The 19591-nt window shown below is 35.2% G+C and overlaps 2 protein-coding genes across 2 annotated transcripts; one reads left to right on the forward strand and one right to left on the reverse strand.

Moving 5' to 3' along the window:
* The first annotated feature begins 4091 nt into the window (after positions 1-4091).
* Positions 4092-13231, forward strand: LOC112043320 (homeobox protein aristaless-like 3). Its single transcript, XM_024078662.2, has 3 exons — positions 4092-4793; positions 9118-9241; positions 9857-13231. The coding sequence occupies exons 1-3, from the start codon at positions 4465-4467 to the stop codon at positions 10502-10504; spliced, it is 1101 nt and encodes a 366-aa protein (XP_023934430.2). The 5' UTR covers positions 4092-4464; the 3' UTR covers positions 10505-13231.
* Positions 13226-19080, reverse strand: LOC112043268 (transcription termination factor 5, mitochondrial). The gene is made up of 8 exons (XM_024078588.2): positions 18721-19080; positions 17890-18124; positions 17647-17807; positions 17169-17509; positions 16686-16817; positions 15892-16010; positions 15171-15401; positions 13226-14142 (listed from the first exon to the last, which is right to left on the reverse strand). The coding sequence occupies exons 1-8, from the start codon at positions 18878-18880 to the stop codon at positions 13875-13877; spliced, it is 1647 nt and encodes a 548-aa protein (XP_023934356.2). The 5' UTR covers positions 18881-19080; the 3' UTR covers positions 13226-13874.
* Positions 19081-19591: the final 511 nt, after the last annotated feature.

A 19591-nucleotide genomic window follows, 5' to 3' on the forward strand; every position in this document is an offset into this window, starting at 1 on the left:
CCACAGAGAGATTTTATGTGAAGCGCCTACACACTGTCACATGACTCACACTCACATGTTTCAGTTTTTTTCCCTGCCGTTGTCAAGTTTGTATATAGTCTTTTGTTAATGCCGCTTTTTTACATTGTTCGAGTTATTTATTAATGAAAAAGACTAAACCCATATATTAATATTAAAAATGCAAAAGCAAGTATTAATAATTACTACTACTGGTTTATGTTGCACAATGGTTAAGCTTAATATCAATATGTATGTTGTAGAATAATAAATCCGTTGCTTATTAATTACTTAAAGATACAGACAGATGATAATTTACAACCTAATGCTCCGTCATATAAACCTGCCTGTCTGTACCTACCTTACCATAACATCCAAAACCAAAGAAAGTCTTTGAAATCATAAGCAGAAGTACCTATATAAGTATGTTCAGATTGACGAGTGCAGCTAGTGCATGCATGCTAGGACATATTTTTATATAAAGTTTGTAGCAATTCTTTGTACGGGGTAATCTTCGGAACTACTGATCCGATTTTCAAAATTCATTCACCAGTAGAATGTTACGTTATCGCGGGCACTCCCCGATAACGTAACATTCTTCTACTTCGAGTCGAGTGTCCACATCTTCGACCGGCTAAACGGTTATTTATGGATAGGTACGTGAATAAAATATAACAGTTAAGTAGCAATTGCTAATTAAAGATTAATAGTGGATCAACTTAAAAAAAGTAATTGGAAATCGAAAATTGAATATTAATTCCGTTGTTAATTAAAAAGATAAAGTTGTCAGTAGGATAACTCAAGAACCTGTTAAAACTAGAAAGCTTGGTAAAATTTGGTATGGATATGTATATTGATTACGTCTACAAAGTACTAAAAAGAAAATTAAAAAAAAAATTGAGGTGGTCCTGCCTACATGCAAAGTGAGGATGAATTTTTTATCGTCTATCTCATGGTTTGGGCATCGTTATCAATATATTTGTGCATTAAATAAGGCGTTAAACTGCTCATTTAATCTACGGAACCCTACACTGCGCGTGGCCTGACACGCAGTTGGCCAGTATTTTATCATGACATGATCTCACTAATAGCCAGTGAATTAAAGTAAAAAACAAGCATTTTTTAAAATGTATCACTCCGAAACTACTAACTGAATTCTAATGAAACTTGGCACTATTTGAGAAAAAAAACTACAAAGAAGGTTAATGGAAACTTTATGTTGCGAAATGTATCGACAGTTTTTTTTAATTAAGGTAAGAGTAAAGCAATTTTGTAAAAGTAACAGTAAGTATTACTTTCGGAGCTACATGGATTCAATAAGACTTATTTGCGGCACTGCCGAAAATCAGTACAAAAGAGCGAAATAATACGAAAAGTATATACGAGATACATTTCAGGCGATCGTTCAACCACGAGCATCTCCTGTGAATTATGGTCGTGTACTGTAAATGCTATAACATTTTTATGGCTGTCTATACTATTCAATAAACTATACTCGTAAATGTATACTCGTATATTATAAGTACTCGTAGCTATTGTCCCCGGATCCACTCCCGTATTTTTACAAACTTACGGGAACTCTATCTACTTTTGTTTCTAGATGAAAGGGATCCCACGAGTTTAACTAATTGTACGGACAATGTTTAAATGTAAAGGAGATGGTCCAAAATTGTATGGAGCCCAGGTCAAGTCATTGTACCCTGGCGGAAATAAAAGAAGATATTATTTTTAACTATTTTTGATTATAAAAATCTATGAATTTACTTTAATACTTTCGAAATAATATTCGTTATCTCCCAAGAAATGCAACATTAATAAGGGTATTAATGGCGGATAGATGACGTATTCAATGCATTACTCGTTTTGATGTTTGCTGTCAACTGTCATGTCATAGTTGCTCTATGGGCGCCATCTTGATATAACTCAAAAACTTGGGTTTGTATTTTATTTAGTTAGATTTATTCACTTTAATAAATTTTAATAAATTCCTTGTATTTTTTAAATTTTAATGATACGGGGTACAAGAGTGGATCTGAAATGGACCATCTCCTTTCAGCGTTGCTTAGTTTACCGAATGTTTAATATGTATTTTCTTAGCATAAACTATAAACTATAGCTAAATTACATCGTTATACTCTATAAACCTGGATTTCAAGTAAAAAATGTGCTAGGTGTGGGTAAAATAATAAGCCAATGGGCAGAAATCTAATTCAGGAAAACATGGAGCTGGAGAGAATTAAAATAAAAATAATTTATTCATATCTAAAAATTACAGACTGACTGTAGTAGATAAATACCCTATCCTTATGACAGCATGTCTGTCTGTAACCCTTAAAAAGAAAGGGTGTACAGCTCAGCATATGCCGTGCACTACATACAAGCATAATTAGTAGTTTTATATCAATACTTAATACATCAATACATATAAATACAATTCTAGAGTTTGGCTGTGACTTAAAAAAATGTGTAGGTATTTTTCAAATGCTCCGTCACCAGTTATTACGTTAGCTACCCACTATTATTTACAGGATATTAAAATTTCATTATAAAACACGGCTGAAACGCATGTGTTATGACGTCGGACTAGTTACGAATCCATACGACATAAACTTGTCGGACATACTCCGACGTTGTATCGCTTGAGTTTCAGCCGTGTTTATAGTGAAATTATAATATGAATAACACTCACGATATTTTAAATTCTATAACGATATTAAAAAATAAACGAACTTTTTCAAAATGTTTGTATGGGCTAATATTTGGAACGGCTGAACTGATTTCAATGGGAGATTTCACTAGAAGATAAAGTAGGTTATTGATTAACATAATACAGCCTATAGACACTTATTTAAAAACGGTAATTTTCAGTACGTAGATAAAATTAATAGAAATGTTTGCTGCAATAATAATTAGTTTTTAATTTCTTATAAACACAACTACAAAAAGTTGAATAGATAACTGCTTATTAAAAGAAATCGTTATATTATACTGTCAGTTAGGGGGGTTGTTATCAGGGATACTCATCGGGTATAAACCGCTAAAAAATCAAATTTTGTAAAAATTTAAAACTTACAGTTATGACCTTGAAGAACTCCTTTTGATTTCATTTCACAAATAGTGAATACACCAGATATACCCACACTAAGTGTGAATGGACAAAACACTTCACTGTATAACCAACTCATATTCAACATCTATAAACACCATAATTCGCATCTTTTAAACACTTTAGTCGTAGTAAAATCCAGTAGCCATCACTAGTTTCATCTTCAGCTAACACGTACCAGGTGTCAGTCCTCTCGACCCACATGTTCGGAGTTGCAACGAGTGCAAATGCGTCTAAAAGTGCATCAGCGAGTGCAATTCGTGTTGTCTGAAAGTCACCAATGAGCCCAATGAAGGAGAGATCCCGCTGCCGAGCGCCAGCACCAACCTAAATAGACTCTGATCATCTAAATTGACTTCAATTAAATAACAACCGAAATTGTTGAAATGCGCCATTACTCCCTCAACGCTAATCTAAGTGCCAATAGTCAGGGCGAATGTTTTATTAATAATCCCCAGCAATAACAGTTAATTAATAATTAAGCGATCGTAGACTTGATCGGCGGCATCAGTTAGCGTGCAGCGACGACACCGCGTCATCTCTCCGCTTCTTGTATATTATATTTTCAGTAAAAAATGTGAAAATTCATATACATTTTCTACTTGCATGCAGTGTAAACTTGTGTAAGATTTCAGTGTTTGAAAATTTTGATGATTTCTTATTTTGAACAAGTATCTTTTCCCACGGCTATAAATCATGAAATGGACATATGAGTGGTATTGATACGGATTTACAATAAAGTACTATGAACTTTCAAAATGATTATGTGGGCGATCGCACCCCACAATGCCATGAAAACAAACATCTCGGGTGCGTCTGTGGGAATCCCGCATGGTGCGTGTGCTCGCGCGGAGCCCGCAGCGCCGGGGCTCGCTCAGACCTCCGCCGGGGGAGTGGCCGCCGCGCGCCGCCATTGGCTCCCTCGCCTCGCTGTACTATCGTCCTATGCGCCCGCCTCGCCCGACCTAATACCTCGCTTCTGTTCATCTACTATGAAATAAAATAGCATTCACGAGCACACACTCGCCGAGCTCGGTCAGTACACTCATTGGCTCGACTCGTGCGCGGAGCATCGTATTATGGTAATATAAATTGACCAACCGTAGAGCAAATTTGGTTAGTTCGTTAAAGTTGATTAAAGCCATTTAACCGGGACGGAGACGACGAAACGTACGCGAACGTCGATCCCGAGGGCTAGACTAAACGAACTTCAATTGTTTAATATCGGAGTCGATAATTCGATCGCGAGGGCTGTCGCAGCCCGGAGAAGCGCGGCACGGCGGCAGGTAGCGGGTAGCGCGACGGAGCCGAGCGAGGCAGGCGCGGAGGTAGCGGGTAGCGCGCCCGCCGCCGCCGGCTACATGTACGTGTGCGGGGACGGCGCCGGGCCGCGGTACGAGTGCGCCTTCGACGGCGGCGCCATGGAGCAGCCGACCTTCGAGGAGCACATGTTCGGGGAGTTCGGCAAGGAGCGGCAGGTGCAGGTGGTGGTGGGCGCGGGCGGCGAGCTGCAGTACCGCGACGAGCTGCCGGTGTTCGCTCCCGACAAGCGCAAGGACGAGCCGCTGCTACTGCAAGCCGTGGACGCGCCGCCACTTGCCACACCGCACCCGCCGCCCACAACCACCACTTCCAAGAAGAGCGACAAGAAGAAAGGTGACAACAATGGGATCAAGAAAAAGAAAACAAGGTCAGTTCACTAGCTTATTACTATTATTTAAAATACAATTCAAAGCATTGATTGTTATGGCCTTAGATCAGAAGGAGAGTGTTAACATGCTATGGAGCTCTTTAATCCTTCACCCGGGTCGTGTTCCACATACTGAAGTTCATGGACATCCGTGGAATACTAAAATATTCGTTATTGTGACCTAGTTTTTATAAGTTTTAAGTCTTAGAGTTAAATTAAGAACTACAATTTGTAATACATGTGTAGATATTACGCGTTACTTAAGATGCTAACTGAGAATTATATTTGGACAAAAAACGAATTTATTTAGGAGCCATTTGTGTAGACCAAAAAATTAACTAATTGACGTTGTAACTGAAACCTAAAGTCTTATGAAGGGGCTTTAATTATTTTTTTATTGATTTAAAGAATTAGAATCAAATTTAAAATAAACTTTACAAAACAGTATTACAGTAATTAAATTTAATGACAATAAATAGTAATTAATTAATTGAATAATAATTAAGTCTACGCGCATTTTGCTACGAATATGTAGACTGCTACAGATTTCTTCGTAGCGTCTTCGCGCTACATTAAGAAAGTTGTAGCACTTACGTAGTAATATGGTTACAAATTTAACTCATTTTTAATATTTTGATAACGCTAAATTGCAAATCTGTATTTTATTGTTTATTATAAAATAAAAAAATGTCTATTTGTCACTGCGAATGATTTGTTGATGTATTCGTTCCCCATCAATATTTTTAAACTTTTATTCGTAATCATAACGCGTAATTTAGCTTCATATTGCAGCTTAACATCTTATTCCTAAGCATGAGCTTCCCTATATCTTAGCTAGAGAATATAGAGCTAAGACCCACGGTACCGTCTAGTTGCGGATTGGCGGAATATTTTCATCTCTTAGGGGTATTTCGTTCAATAAGTTATTAACATGAAACCAAAAATATTATGTTTCGATGATAATCTTGTTTCATTTTATCTAATGTTAATGGACTAAACAGTAAAATGATACTGGACTAACTTTGTATAGCATGAACAGAAGTCTTCATTACTCTACAATTAGAAAATAGCAAAAACCCCGCGGTTTCAGCCGCGTATTTTCCGTTCCCGTGGGAATACGGGGATGAAATATATGCCCATTTTACTTGGTATAGATGTAGGTTTAAATTGGTAAAAGAATTTAAAAAACCGGTTAAGTAGAGATACCCCCCCCCCCAAACACTCCTACAACCTCACAAATTTTCATCATTCATTAATACCCATATTCAACTCACTGTTGAACACGGGTCTCCTCTGAGAATGAGATGTCCACCACGCTGACCCAATGTAGATTGGCAGACTTCATATACATAGCTAATTAGATTACAAAATACCAACTGAAAAGCTGGAGGTGTGGATTCGAACCTACACCCTCCGAATCGAAGGTAGAAGTCATATCCTCTATCTATCTATCACACCACTCATTATCACGCCATCATGTCACTCATACTCACAAAACTTCTTTTTATTATTAGTATATTTTATCTTATCGTTGTAAAAGTAAGTAATGTGTTGCTATGCAGCAGTTAAAATGAACATGCATTTTACTTGGCAAAGCTCCATGATCACCCCATTGCATAACTAATGTGATGATTTTTAAAACATGATAACCGACATATGGTTCTACATTCCATCTCCGTATTATTTGTACGTTTTTTTAAGTTATACGAGTAAGTAAAAATGTAATAATTTGTAGATATGGTAAATATTTGTCAAAATACTTGGAACTTGCTAACAGACGGACCGAGGTAAAATGTGTTGAATGTATTATCTCTATTTAGCCTTTTGTATGCTATTGATACACATACTAACTTTCAAATTTTTTATAGTAGCCTTAGATGCATTTACATTTTTATTTAATCGAGTTCAAGCACATTCCTAACTTATGTATCTTCTTTGTTTGTTTGTTTGCTTGAACGCGCTTATCTCATATCTAACACTGAAAGATTTTTTTATATCGGACCAGCCCCCCTAGCCAAGTGGCTCGTCGATTCTCTTTCTACAGTTGTTAACGCTTCGAATACTAGAAAGATGACATGTTGATCACGTGACCTGTCGATAGCAAATGTCATTCCCATACATCTTTCTAGTTTTCGAAGCGTTACCAATCGTAGAAAGAGAATCGACGTGCCACTTGGCTAGGGGGGCTGGTCCGATATAAAAAAATCTTTCAGTGTTAGATAGCCTATTTATCGAGGAAGGCTAAAGGCTATTAACCCCGTTTTCCTACGGGAAGGGAAACACGCAAGTGAAAATTTATTAAAATTGATTGAGAAAATGTGAAACGCTCTTGTCTATTTGAACGAGGTATTGCTTAATTATAAGACAGGTGCATCAGTTAACCATGACTCCAATGAGGGTTGGTGAACAAAGCGCAGATTTACATGAAAATTTTAAATATGATCAATATTTCCATTACTCTCTAACTAGTCTCTAACTAGTAGTAATAAAGAATGAATACGACAATAGTCCGGACAATTAAGTCAAGAAGCTAAACAAAATCATTTTAACTTTTTTAAACTCATTCATGATTCTCGTTAATAAATACCCATTTCAATTTCATACTTTGGCGCCCCGTCATTCTATAATAATTGCTATCAGTAATATCACCCTCCGAGCGTAGATGTTGTAACAAAACGCTTGATGCAGGCGCCTCAGCTATTCAGTTCTAAACGCGACAGCAGTTAATTACCCGTATAACCGCAGGGAGTCAATTGCTTTATCTTACATCTTGATATTAAAGCTGGCAGGATCTTATTTCTTCCGTGGAAGTAGTTTAGATACATTAAGAAGACCATCTTATGTACGTAATATTACAAGTAGGTAAATAGTACATGGGCCTACAATGTGTCAGTCATTTATTGAAATAAAATTAGTGCAAAATGATTTGTGAAAAAAATTTTACAATCGCACTGCAAAACTCCGTGTAGGTTTCTATCCCTATGTCATTGACATTCCTCGAACTCGTACTTTTTTGTTTCTTATACTCATGGCTAGGCTATATATCTATTTTTTTAACGGCGTCCGTTACGCAGTGGTATGCGCGGTGGATTCACATAACGGAGATCCTGGGTTCGATCCCCGGCTGCACCGATTGAGATTTTCTTAATTGGTCCAGGTTTGGCTGGTGCGAGGCTTCGACTGTGGCTAGTTACCATCCTACCGAGATGTTGAGTAGCAACCGAAAGGGGTGTGGATTTTCATCCTCCTCCTAACAAGATAGCCCGCTTCCATCTTAGACTGCATCATCACTTACCATTAAGTGAGATTGTAGTTAAGGGCTAACTTGTACAGAATAAAAAAAATGTCTGATAATGATGATTAACAATACAGCCCATATAGAAAATGTCATTCCCATACATTTTTCTAGTTTTCGAAGCGTTTGCGATCGTAGAAAGAGAATACCCACTTGGCTACAGGGGCAGGTAGGTAGGTCCTTAGTTATAATAAACTTGTTATAAGATTATTAAAATTTGTATATTTTTATTATTAAAACATAACAATTTTGTGTATTATGGTAATTATTAGAATACCACCACTATAAAGTACAAGTGCTGTCAATTGGGAAGCAATTAGAGGTGGTCACGCGCAACGGGGGTGAATTTAGTTTCACGCTCAATCAATTTCTGCGCGTGCGCCCGCAGCCATATTGCACGCGTCAGATGGTGGATGCACCGCGTGATAACAGTTCATCCCTCAGTTATTAAACCTGACAATTGTTAGCTTAAAAGTTTTAGTGGCATTTTTACATGACAAACATGAAGAGGTTTTTAATCCTCGACGTAAGATAGGGTCTCTAACCTATTAGAAGTTTGACACGTCTGTCTGTAGTATCGTAGCTTCTGTACGATTGGACCGATTATGATAGGATTTTTTTACAGATTTGTAGAATTATATACAAAACTAGGTTAACTTTATACTAACTAATACCCGCGACTTTGTCTACGTGGAAATCGATTTTCAACTTATTTCCTTAAACTCGCTAGAGCCTTTAGACCTTAACTTAACCCTGTCACAAAATCTCTTCATAGCGGACGTCTACTAACTTTAAACTAACCCCCTGACAAATTTCAAATCGTACGTTAAGCTCAATTCGATATTTCGTCTCTTGGTTCTAAGCTACCTCTCTACCAATTTTCAGAGAAATCGGTCCAGCCGTTCTTGAGTTATAAATAGTTTAACTAACAATACTATATTTTATAGACATATACCTACATTTAGAAGATTGTTGATACCTACTAGTATTTGCTGATGTTTTGTAAATTATATTTTTTCTTGTCCACAGAACAACATTCACGGCTTATCAACTGGAGGAGTTAGAAAGGGCGTTCGAGCGCGCCCCATACCCCGATGTGTTTGCAAGAGAAGAACTAGCTGTGAAGTTAAATCTTTCCGAATCACGAGTTCAGGTTCGTATCTGCAGTTTACAGATTTTGCCTTCGTAGTGTCTTGTTTTTCTGCTTCGTTGGTCAGGTTAGGCTATGTGATTTCGGATCACGAGGTCCTGGGTTCGAACCCTGGGCGGGCTACGAAATACTCGGAATCAGAAATGAGGAGATCCGCAGAAGAACTACACTCACCGACAGTTCAACAAGTGGCAATGGGCGGGGCACGTAGTTCGAAAACCCGATTGACGTCGGTGCCCTGAGGTACTAGAATGGCGATTTCGTATTACAAAACGCAGTGTTGGTCAATTTCCCATCAGGTGGAATGACGACATCAAGCGAGACGCAGGGATTCGCTGGATGCAGGCGGCTCAGGATCGTGATAGTTGGAAGTTCCTATAAAAGGTCTGTCTGTCTGTCCTATGTCTTGTGTGAGTGGACGTCCATCGACTGATATGATGAATGATGATGAACCTAAGACTGCCAATACGCTTTGGAGCAGCGTAATGGTTCTGAGCTCCATATCTCCTCACTTATAAGGAGTGATGCCTGGCCACTACGTGGCTGATAAAATAGGCTAACAATGACTGTCTTATTACTTAATGGAATATTGCTAAATGTGAATGTTTATTTTGACAGGTATGGTTCCAAAATAGAAGAGCAAAATGGCGCAAACGCGAGCCACCTCGCAAGACTGGCTACATCGGATCTAGTTCACCAAGCTCAACCACATTAAGCGGTGGCTTCTCAGGCATCGGAGGTAACTTACCGCCTTTCCCCCAAAATGGTTTGCCAGCTCCAGCGGATTCCTGGTCCTACCAACACTCATACGAGCTGTCTTCCCATCACCTGCTCTCTTCTGGGAGCAGCGGGTACCCTGGATTCAATACTCAACCAGCCTATTCATATACCACGGTACTGAACGGACACGATGGCCAAATGTTCGCTCCTCGGCACTCTTACGAGTACGGTGAAGGCAGTCCGCCTCCGCTCGGAGTGAGAGATTATCCCATGATAGCAGCTCACTCGCCACACATGGAAACGCACGGGCACGATGATAAGTTGGAATACAGAACCCACGAACACGAGGATAAATACTCAGCGTGCGCGTTACAAGAGGAACCTCCTCGATACGCGCCTCCCGAGGACTATGAGAAGTGTGGGATGGTCCCTCACGACAAACACTACGAAATCGACCGTCATTCTGACATGTCCCAACCCGTGGTAGTGAAAATGGAGCCCAGTTCCGGACAGCCGTATACGTCACTGCCCCCTTTTTTGAATTGAAATACTCCTTTTCGAAATTATCATAGCGTTTAGATCAATTTCGAAAAGGAGTATTTAATAAGAGTAGTATGTTTTTTTACTTAGTTAAGTAAGTGTGCGGTTAGTTAAGTTTGCAGGTGTGTTATGTTAGATGTACGTATGTCTATGTATTACTTAATTTTAAGACTTAAGCAAATGTTATCAAAGCATTGTTAAAATTAGCTTAGAAAAGATAGGGGTATCTGATCTAGTTTAGATATACTCGTAGGTATAATTTATTTTCGTAGTTAAATATTCAAAAGTAAAAGTTTAACATTAAAAACTGACATTGGTTTCTTAATAAATTTTCTTTTATTCTTTACAAGTTAGCTCTTGACTACAGTCTTGACTACAGTCTTACCTGATGGTAAGTGATGATGCAATCTAAGATGGAAGCGGGCTAACTTGTTAGAAGGAGGAAAATCTACACCCCTTTCGGTTTCTAAATATAGACAACGGTGCCTGTTTTGTTATAAAATATGTAGTGTTTATGAAAGGACTCGTGTATACGAGTATATTGTTTATACTTTAAAACCAGGAATAATGGAACGGTTTTTAAAGGAAGATATTTTTTTAAACGCTTATTCAAATACCGTACCTAAATGCGAAAGTAGTCTTGGAATAGTATATTTTTCTAATAACCTCTTGTAAATGAAACTTTTTTAGGATTTTGAAAATCCGAATTAGCTAGTTAAGTTTTCTACTCGTGCATTCCTCGTGCCTTATTGTATTATAGAATTATAGTGTGCAAATTATTATTGCTTAGGTATATATCAGGTAGATACTCGTATATTGGGTTGGGAATTAGATTTTTACTCAAATACGTATTTATATTTCTTGATATCTTATCTATTGGAAAGTGCATAATTAAGGTATTCAGTGTTTTCTGATATTTTTAGGCAGGTAAAGTTATATATTGTACATATTTCCAAAATTAAGTGTATGTAAATTTTTTACATTATATTTTACATTACAATTATATTTACGTAGATACGTAGGTACGACCTCAAAAAGTTAAAAGGTGTTGTGGGGAAATTACGAAGACGAGGTAATTCTGTTTCTGAATATCTAAGAATAAAATCTTTGGATTAAAAAAAATATTCAATATGTCGTTTTTTGTATTTCTAACTTTAGTGGATCTACTAATGGCAAATAGATTTACACAAAAAGTATTTTTCCGGATTTCCGCATCTTCGTTAGGTATTACCCCATAGCATCTCGTTACTTAAAAATTGTTTATTCAACTGTGTTGAACTTTACTTGAAGGACCAAATCGTAACTATACTCGTATAACTTGTTGCATTTTGTAAATATTTTAAGTATGTGAATTTATGTGCCAAATAATATGTAGGAAAGAGGTATTTGAAACTTGTTACAGTACCTCGGTATTGTTAATAGATTTAAATAGGCAATTTAGTAATAAAGTTCATATTTTTAGTAGGTAGATTCAACTTTAGAATAATCATTGCATTTTGATGATACTTCTTCTGCAGAACTCATTTACTTCATTACAATTTTATTTTATTTATTTAATACTCTTTATTTGTACACCACAAAAAATAAAAGAAAACAGGCAAAACAGAAACATAAGAAAAAGTAGAATACAAAAGGCGGCGTTATCGCTTAGTAGCGATCTCTTCCAGGCAACCTTACAATGTCTTGTCACTAGCGTTTTGAATTTCACCTATTTGTATTTCAGATGAGTTTTTCGTTAACTAAATGTCTCTCGGGAGGGTATAGAACCGTCAGGCTAATTCACTAACTTTGACGTATTGTAGTTGATATATACTTACTCATACGAAATTGAGATTTTAAGTAATAAATGTCATCTGGTGCCTACTGACAACCTTTCGTGGATATCATACAGTAGGAAGATGACATTTCTCGGTTGATTCGATGTTTATTTAGGTTGTTAATAAATACCAAATTAGTGAATAGGCCTGTAGTCACGAGGCATGTCGACTCCTTTCTACAAACGCAAACGCTGCAAAAACTAAAATATGTATGGGAATGACAGATCTCACGTGATACGTCGTTAATAAATGTCATTCCCATACATTTTTTAATTTAAAACATTTGTTGGGTAATTCTAGCGGCGTGCATAAGGTTTTTAACTATGGTAGGCATTATAAATACTATAAGTACAATAAAAAATTCCATCTCAAGTCTTCAGTGAAGGTCTGTATCTAGGCACGCCACTGGGTGATTGTATTTAAGTTTTTAAAAAAAAATACTCAAATAAATAATTTTGACCAATTTTAAAAATTATAAATCAATTGCCGCACCATGTGGACGTTCATCAATTTAGAACGGCTGGACCGATATTGATGATATTTTCAAGTATTGAAGTGGGTATTTGCATGATTTATGGATGAAATTGAATCCAATAGGAGATTTTTTGCCAAGCTTACAGCGATATTATAAAAGAAAACCAAAGACAATTTGAAATGATAATAGATAATAATAGACAATCTTGGACTTTGTACAAGAAATTCTAAAAAAAGAACTATTTACAACAGCAGGGTAACTTACTACTACTACAAAGAACATGTATTTATTTTTGCGATTTTACTATAATATATTGTTAAGTTAATTACGTATTTGTTAAGATAGTACATCTAAGAGAACGCATGACAATTGTAAATTAAGTTTTTATAAGCAATATCATAGAATATAATTTTTGAGAATAATAATAATACGATGTGCTTATTTATATTGTTTTATTTACACTTCTTCAATAACATATATTCTAATAAACAAGTTACTTCAAGTCTACAAGTTCAAATCAACTCGCGACTCGCAAAACATATCTTGCCCCAAAGATTTGATACTATACACAGTACAATGTAGTCACAGAATAAAGAATGACACAGAATGAGTCTTTAAAAACAGCGCGGTAAGGCCGTTGAAATCCATAAAAAAAAAACGTCACGCGACTCCTAGACATCCGCATTATCATAATTTGTATTTCAAATTTAACACTAACAACAATTACGTAAATTAATATTATAATAGACCAATAATATCAATAAGTACCAATTTAAAAATACTCCATCGTATTTTTTTAGTTTTTGTAAACAGTTTTTAAAATATTTAATAACCTAGGACACCATTTTTTTAAATAATATTGTAAATTACTAATGCAAACGCTTCGTGTCGTACTGACTCGAAAATATATTAGTTTTTTAATTTGTATTTGGAATGGCTGCAACACTGCCGTGTTCCGTGAGCTCTATCTGCTTATTATTCTTTAATCTGTGACTATAGAATAAAATATCGTTTCCGTGCTCAGTTTGTCTTACCTCGTCATTAGATTTAAATACATTTGTGTACATTACCATTTTTCAATGAATTAATTATTAGCAGACTGTTTTAATTTTTTGTTTGCTATTTGTGTGTCAGTCATCCCTCCCTCAAGTCTATTCCAAATGCCGTCCCCACTGAAGTGATACTTCTTTTCTATTTCATATAAGACCAGACTTAATATCTGACTGTCTGTAAGTATTCTATAGTCAATAGTACTGTAGGTGGCATCTAATTCGACTTTACTGGTTTCTTTCACAGACGTGTCGCCATTGCGGATTTTTACGAAGCAGTTAATGAATTTTTCTAATTCCAACCTGAAAAAATATTTAATTTATATCATCATTATCAACCCATATTCGGCTCACTGCTGAATTCGAGTCTCCTCTCAGAAAAAGGCCAATAGTCCACCACGCTGGCCCAATGCGGATTGGCAGACTTCACACAGACGCAGAGAATTAAGAAAATTCTCTGGTATGCAGGTTTCCTCACTATGTTTTTCCTTCACCGTTTGAGACACGTGCGAACTCCGTCTATAGAATCGATGTTTCATTGTGTTAAAAAAAAATTACACGTGTTACACACACGTGTAATTTTAACACAATGAAAATGATTTAAAATGTATGGTTGTGTGTAGTGTAAGGACACAGGAAATATTTATTGGTGTTAAATATTTTCGATGTGCGAGTTTACATTGTCCCCCTAAAAAAAGACAGACAATTTTGTTGGTGAATTTGAGTGCGATACAAGGCCAAAAAAATAATTGGTCCAAATTTTAGTATAATGTTTTACAAACTGTGCAGTTCGTTGGTTCGAACTTTAGTTCCGGTTTTGGCCATTGTGTCAGAAAAATAATTGAAATTACATTAGTGTCTATTGACAAAATAAGTCTAACTTCTAAGTGTAAATGTATATGTAATTTTGTATTTTTACATCAACACTTAAAACGCACCATACAAACCACTTGAGTTTATGATTACAATGTTCGCAAGCAAGTGGAACGGGAAGAATTTAGTCGTGAATGAGATCGTTAGGAACCAAGTGGAACACAGACTATGGATAACAACGTAATAAATCACATCGCCAATCACAAACCGATGCCTTGTAGCAAATGAGTTTCAGTTAATGATTGGACTATAAAAATTTTACAATTACGAGATTATTTTCACAAATAAATATGTGATTCGATGTTCTAGGCATCTAAACTGCCTATATGCAAAAAAGCTTCTTGTTTTAGTACTGCATGCAAGTAGCCTGTTGTTTCTGATGACACACTTTGTCGGAACAGGTGGGACAGAGAGGAAAGCCGTAAATTATTTATCTGTTGAAAATATAGTTTACTTACACAGGATATAAAAGTATTTGACAGTTGTCAAATATTACATCATCGTCAAACAGTTTTTTCAACCTGTGTATGTTTTCTCCTATTACATTTAATGCAATATGGAGACTATATTTGTGCTTCCTTAGTTTGTCCAAAACCGATTTATTTGTAATCCCTTGTACGTTAAGGGATGAGCTTATCAATATCGCAATATCCTTACTGCAAACTTTTTCACCAAAACTGCTTATGTACCTATAAACACAACAAAAAAAAAGCCATCTCAGAATTTTAATAAACGTGTAACAAGCATTATTTTATACCAATATTTTTAAACAAAAAAATTATACTATTATTTTAAGAAGTAAAGCGAAAGTAAGTCTGTCTATGTTACGTTTTCACAGCTAAACAACTGAACCAATCAAAATGAATTTTGGTATAATGGTAAACAGGACCTTGGAGCAAAATATAGGTTCCTTTTTGACCCTAAAATAAAAACAGAAGGGCGTGAAATAGGGGTTGAAAGTTTGTATGGAAAATATGTAAAGTTATAGTTTTTAATATTTTAGAATTTAATTTTTTTTAATATTTGTTCATAAATCATAAAAAAATACAAAAATGTGATTCAAGTATTTTTTAAATTAAAGTGATGAAATCGGGGTTGAAAGTCTACATTTACCCACGAGGGCGTCCGCTAGTATTACATAAATTATTTTGAATAATGCAAAATATTTTTAATACTTACGTGTTAAATAGTTTTGTAGAGGCAACTAAATTGTTCAGACTATAGCACTGTTTCCGAGCTGCTCGTATTTTGTTTAGGCGATTCATCATCTTGCGTTCGTGGACTACCATGTAGAGAACCTGACAGTGAAATTTTCAATTAAATAACTGGATGTAATAGCTGTATTTGAAGAGTTTTATAGTAATCAATAAGTATATCTATAATATAAAAATGAATCGCTGAATATGTTGCTAAGCGCAAATCTCAAGAACGCCTGAACTGATTTTGCTAATTCTTTTATTTAGAATATTCCTTGAAGTACGACAAGGTGTTTTACAGAGAAAATTAAAAAAGGGTAGGATAGGGTAGGTGTAGGCTAGGGGTAGGGGTAGGGAAGAAGTGCACATAAGTGAAAGCGAAGCTTAACCGGGTTCACTAGTTCATCTATAAAAATAAAACAGAAAAAAAAACAATCTATAAAATATTTTTTTAAAATGTTATGTCTGTCTGTTTGTACCAGCTAATCTTGAAAACGGCTGGACCAGTGTTGACGCAACTTTTACTGGCAGATATTTAAAGTTATAACAAGTAAATTTGATCTAATATTATATTTAATATAGTGTATATAAAAACCCACACTGCAATGGAGTGTGGGGGGTTTCTAATTTCCTCTCTTACAAGGCCTGGGTGTTGCATTAGACCTTTAAAAAAACTGCATAAAATATTATAATGATGACAAAATAATCAACAAACTGGTCAAAAGTTGAATAAAAAATACAAATATATATATTTTTAAAAAGTTACTTATTACTCACTCTGGGGTTTGTGCAGAGAATTTTGTATTCTGCCAGTTTAGATAATTGCTCAAGGCGCTCTTGTACTGTTCTCGGGTGCATACAGTATATTTTAAAGTAATGTTGTTGAGCATCATCCGAGATGTTGTATTGCTGCAAAACAAAAATCGACAGCTATTTATTTTTTTCTTGAATAGCTAATCTGCGATCTGCGATTAGTCGTAGGACTATAAATAAAAGTGTTGTGAGTGTCATTGCAATGTAGAGGTCGAACATTCTTAGGAGTGGGCGTTCATTCAGCCTGTCCTGTAACTATAAAAAAAAATCAGCCTGTCCTGTAACTATAAAAAAAAAATCAGCCTGTCCTGTAACTATAATAAGTAAGGTATTTCAATATTCAATTACAAAACTTAGAGGTTTAGTATAAACCTAACTAAACCTCTAAGTTTTGTAATTGAATTCTGAATAAGGTATATAAAAGAGAATGCATTCAAATTATCATACCATTAATAATTTTTTAATTTCCAAAATGGCTCTGTAATTATTTTTCAGTAATGCTGGTTCAGATCTTATAACCTTTCTGACATCTACTCCACCTAATGTATCAACATTTTCCAATATAAGTTTAGTGTTTGTTGGATCTGATGATATGATGAAGCCATTCCTCCTTATTGTGTCCATATTGAATTTAATATCATTCTCAGCAATATTTAGTGCCTCTTTGATATCACACATTGGTCTATGTTTTAGTGGAAGATAATTTTTACAGTATTTTCTAAATTCATCTGTTGTTATGCATAGCTTCCATTGTAAGTAGCTTTCTAGGACACTCATCCGTATTGTTACTGAAAATAGTAATGATTTCAAAGTATTAAACTTACATAATAGAGCATATTATGTCAGAGGGAAGAACCAATAGCACATTTGCAAGGTTACAAGAAATGTATTTTCAAACAAAAATTATTTGTATGTTGTTACCTACAAATATTTGTATCTGTGTCTTGAAAAGTTTTAGGTTGTTGACACTCTTTGGGCCACTCGTGAAAATTTTCATGTAGTATTTCCTCCAACTTTACATCATCCCTAAGTAGACCTTTTTCCTTTAATTGAGCAATTGTTCTAGATTTAACTAATGTGTGGTATCTGTAACATAATAAATACTTTTTTTTAGTAAACAGTTTTTTTAGTAAGACTCACAGTGTTGTTTAAGGCAAGTTTGGCAAACCTTATTATGTGTGAAGGAAGTATACTTGTAAAGTTGCATTCTTTTAAAATTTCTCCATAGTTATCCATTGATATGGGATTCATACAGAAGATATGTGGATCAAAGCAAGCATCAGCAGCAGATATACCAAACTTATTTAATACTTGAAGAGTACATTGTAAACTCTCTTCACTTAAGCTAATAACCTTTGGGTGCTTTTTTTCAAGATGCAATAAAATATCATCGGGTAATGTGCCTAAAAGAGAATTTACATTCAGATAATAGTACCTAAATAAATTTACTTAGATACAAAGTTTATAATAGTTGTCACAAAAAATCAGATGATCTTAATAATTTCAAGTGGAAAACTATCCACAATAACATATCATGATCTTGCAGAGAATTAGTGGCGTGTACAAGGATTTTGTGCAGGTGGCTCAGTATCGTGATGTTTGGAAGTCCTTACAAAAGGCCTATGTCCTGCAGTGGACGTCCATCGGCTGATATGATGATGATGATGACAAGGATTTTAACTAAGGTATGCACTATATGTACAAATCATACAAAATAGCTAATTCCTTTCTCATTCCACGTTTGTAATGAGTCTTTAGGGTAGGCAGTGCATTTTTGCATCTATGATGTGCACGCCACTGCAGAGCATAGGTAGTAGCTAGAGATTAACCTTTCAATATAATACATACAACAAATATTACATTCTTCCAATTTCAATTTCACCAGTAATATAGCCCTTTTAAGTGCTGTTTAGTTGCAGAAATATGCATGTTTGTTGTACTTTACTTTATATATATCAATAAATACATAAACTAGAGAAAAAGTAATAGTAACGCATACCGATTACTCTCTTGTATAGGCCTATGAATGGTATATTACGACAGTAAGGACGATTTTGGTTTCTCACTGGTAAAATAAAGTGTACCGCTATTTTTGTAAATGTATGGACTTTTGTACAGGTGGTAGTGTTAAAAGATTGGATAGCTCGCACTAGATACATGGTATTTGAATGGTTTTTATTTAAACAGCATAATTCATTTCAGCATTTCGAAAAGTATCCGCTTTGTATGATTTTCTTTTATTAAAATTAATAAGTATTATTTATTATATTTAGCTTTATACTTATTAGTCGTAAATAAGTAAAATAAGTAAAATTTTATAAATTTTATGATGAATCTAATAAATCGCTTAAATGTTGAATAATTGTTTACAAAATACAAATACAAATACAAACGTGACAGTTCACTTGACACTGACAGTTGACACCATACCATACTATACTCTTTGGTTGACACCAAAGACAACAAACACAGATTAATAGACACAACGAATAAATGCTCTTCTGACTTCACTTGACATCACCACAGATGAGAAGACTATGTTATAAAACGTAAAAGATTATTGAGGACGTTTTGTACGGTTCTTAGTAGGTACTCCAAGATGTTAAATATAAGAACATTGTGCAATAAATAATATTACTAATTAAAAGACTAAATATATGATATTAGTTCTACAAAAATAAAGGCAAAATATTTCAAAATTAACGTGTATGGTGTAATACACAGAACACTGTGTAACTAATACGTCGTACCTATTAATCTGTGGTGTATTAAAGTTCCTTGGTGTACTATCTTCGCCTTTTCCTTACGGGAAAGAATAAAGAAAAAAATATATATTCGTTATCGTTTCTTTCACACTCACAGACGACAAA

This window comes from Bicyclus anynana, chromosome 4 (genome assembly GCF_947172395.1).
Source record: "Bicyclus anynana chromosome 4, ilBicAnyn1.1, whole genome shotgun sequence".
Taxonomy (NCBI): domain Eukaryota; kingdom Metazoa; phylum Arthropoda; class Insecta; order Lepidoptera; family Nymphalidae; genus Bicyclus; species Bicyclus anynana.

What these genes read in the sequence shown, in the direction of transcription:
- LOC112043320 (XM_024078662.2), top strand. Translation starts at nt 4,465, where the DNA reads ATGTACGTGTGCGGGGACGGCGCCGGGCCGCGGTACGAGTGCGCCTTC. An exon ending in ATCAAGAAAAAGAAAACAAG is followed by an intron (nt 4,794 to 9,117) that starts GTCAGTTCACTA and finishes TCTTGTCCACAG; the next exon opens with AACAACATTCACGGCTTATC. An exon ending in TTTCCGAATCACGAGTTCAG is followed by an intron (nt 9,242 to 9,856) that starts GTTCGTATCTGC and finishes TTATTTTGACAG; the next exon opens with GTATGGTTCCAAAATAGAAG.
- LOC112043268 (XM_024078588.2), bottom strand. Translation starts at nt 18,880, where the DNA reads ATGTATCTAGTGCGAGCTATCCAATCTTTTAACACTACCACCTGTACA. An exon ending in AGACACAGATACAAATATTT is followed by an intron (nt 17,510 to 17,646) that starts GTAGGTAACAAC and finishes TACTATTTTCAG; the next exon opens with TAACAATACGGATGAGTGTC. An exon ending in TCTACAAAACTATTTAACAC is followed by an intron (nt 15,402 to 15,891) that starts GTAAGTATTAAA and finishes TTGTGTTTATAG; the next exon opens with GTACATAAGCAGTTTTGGTG.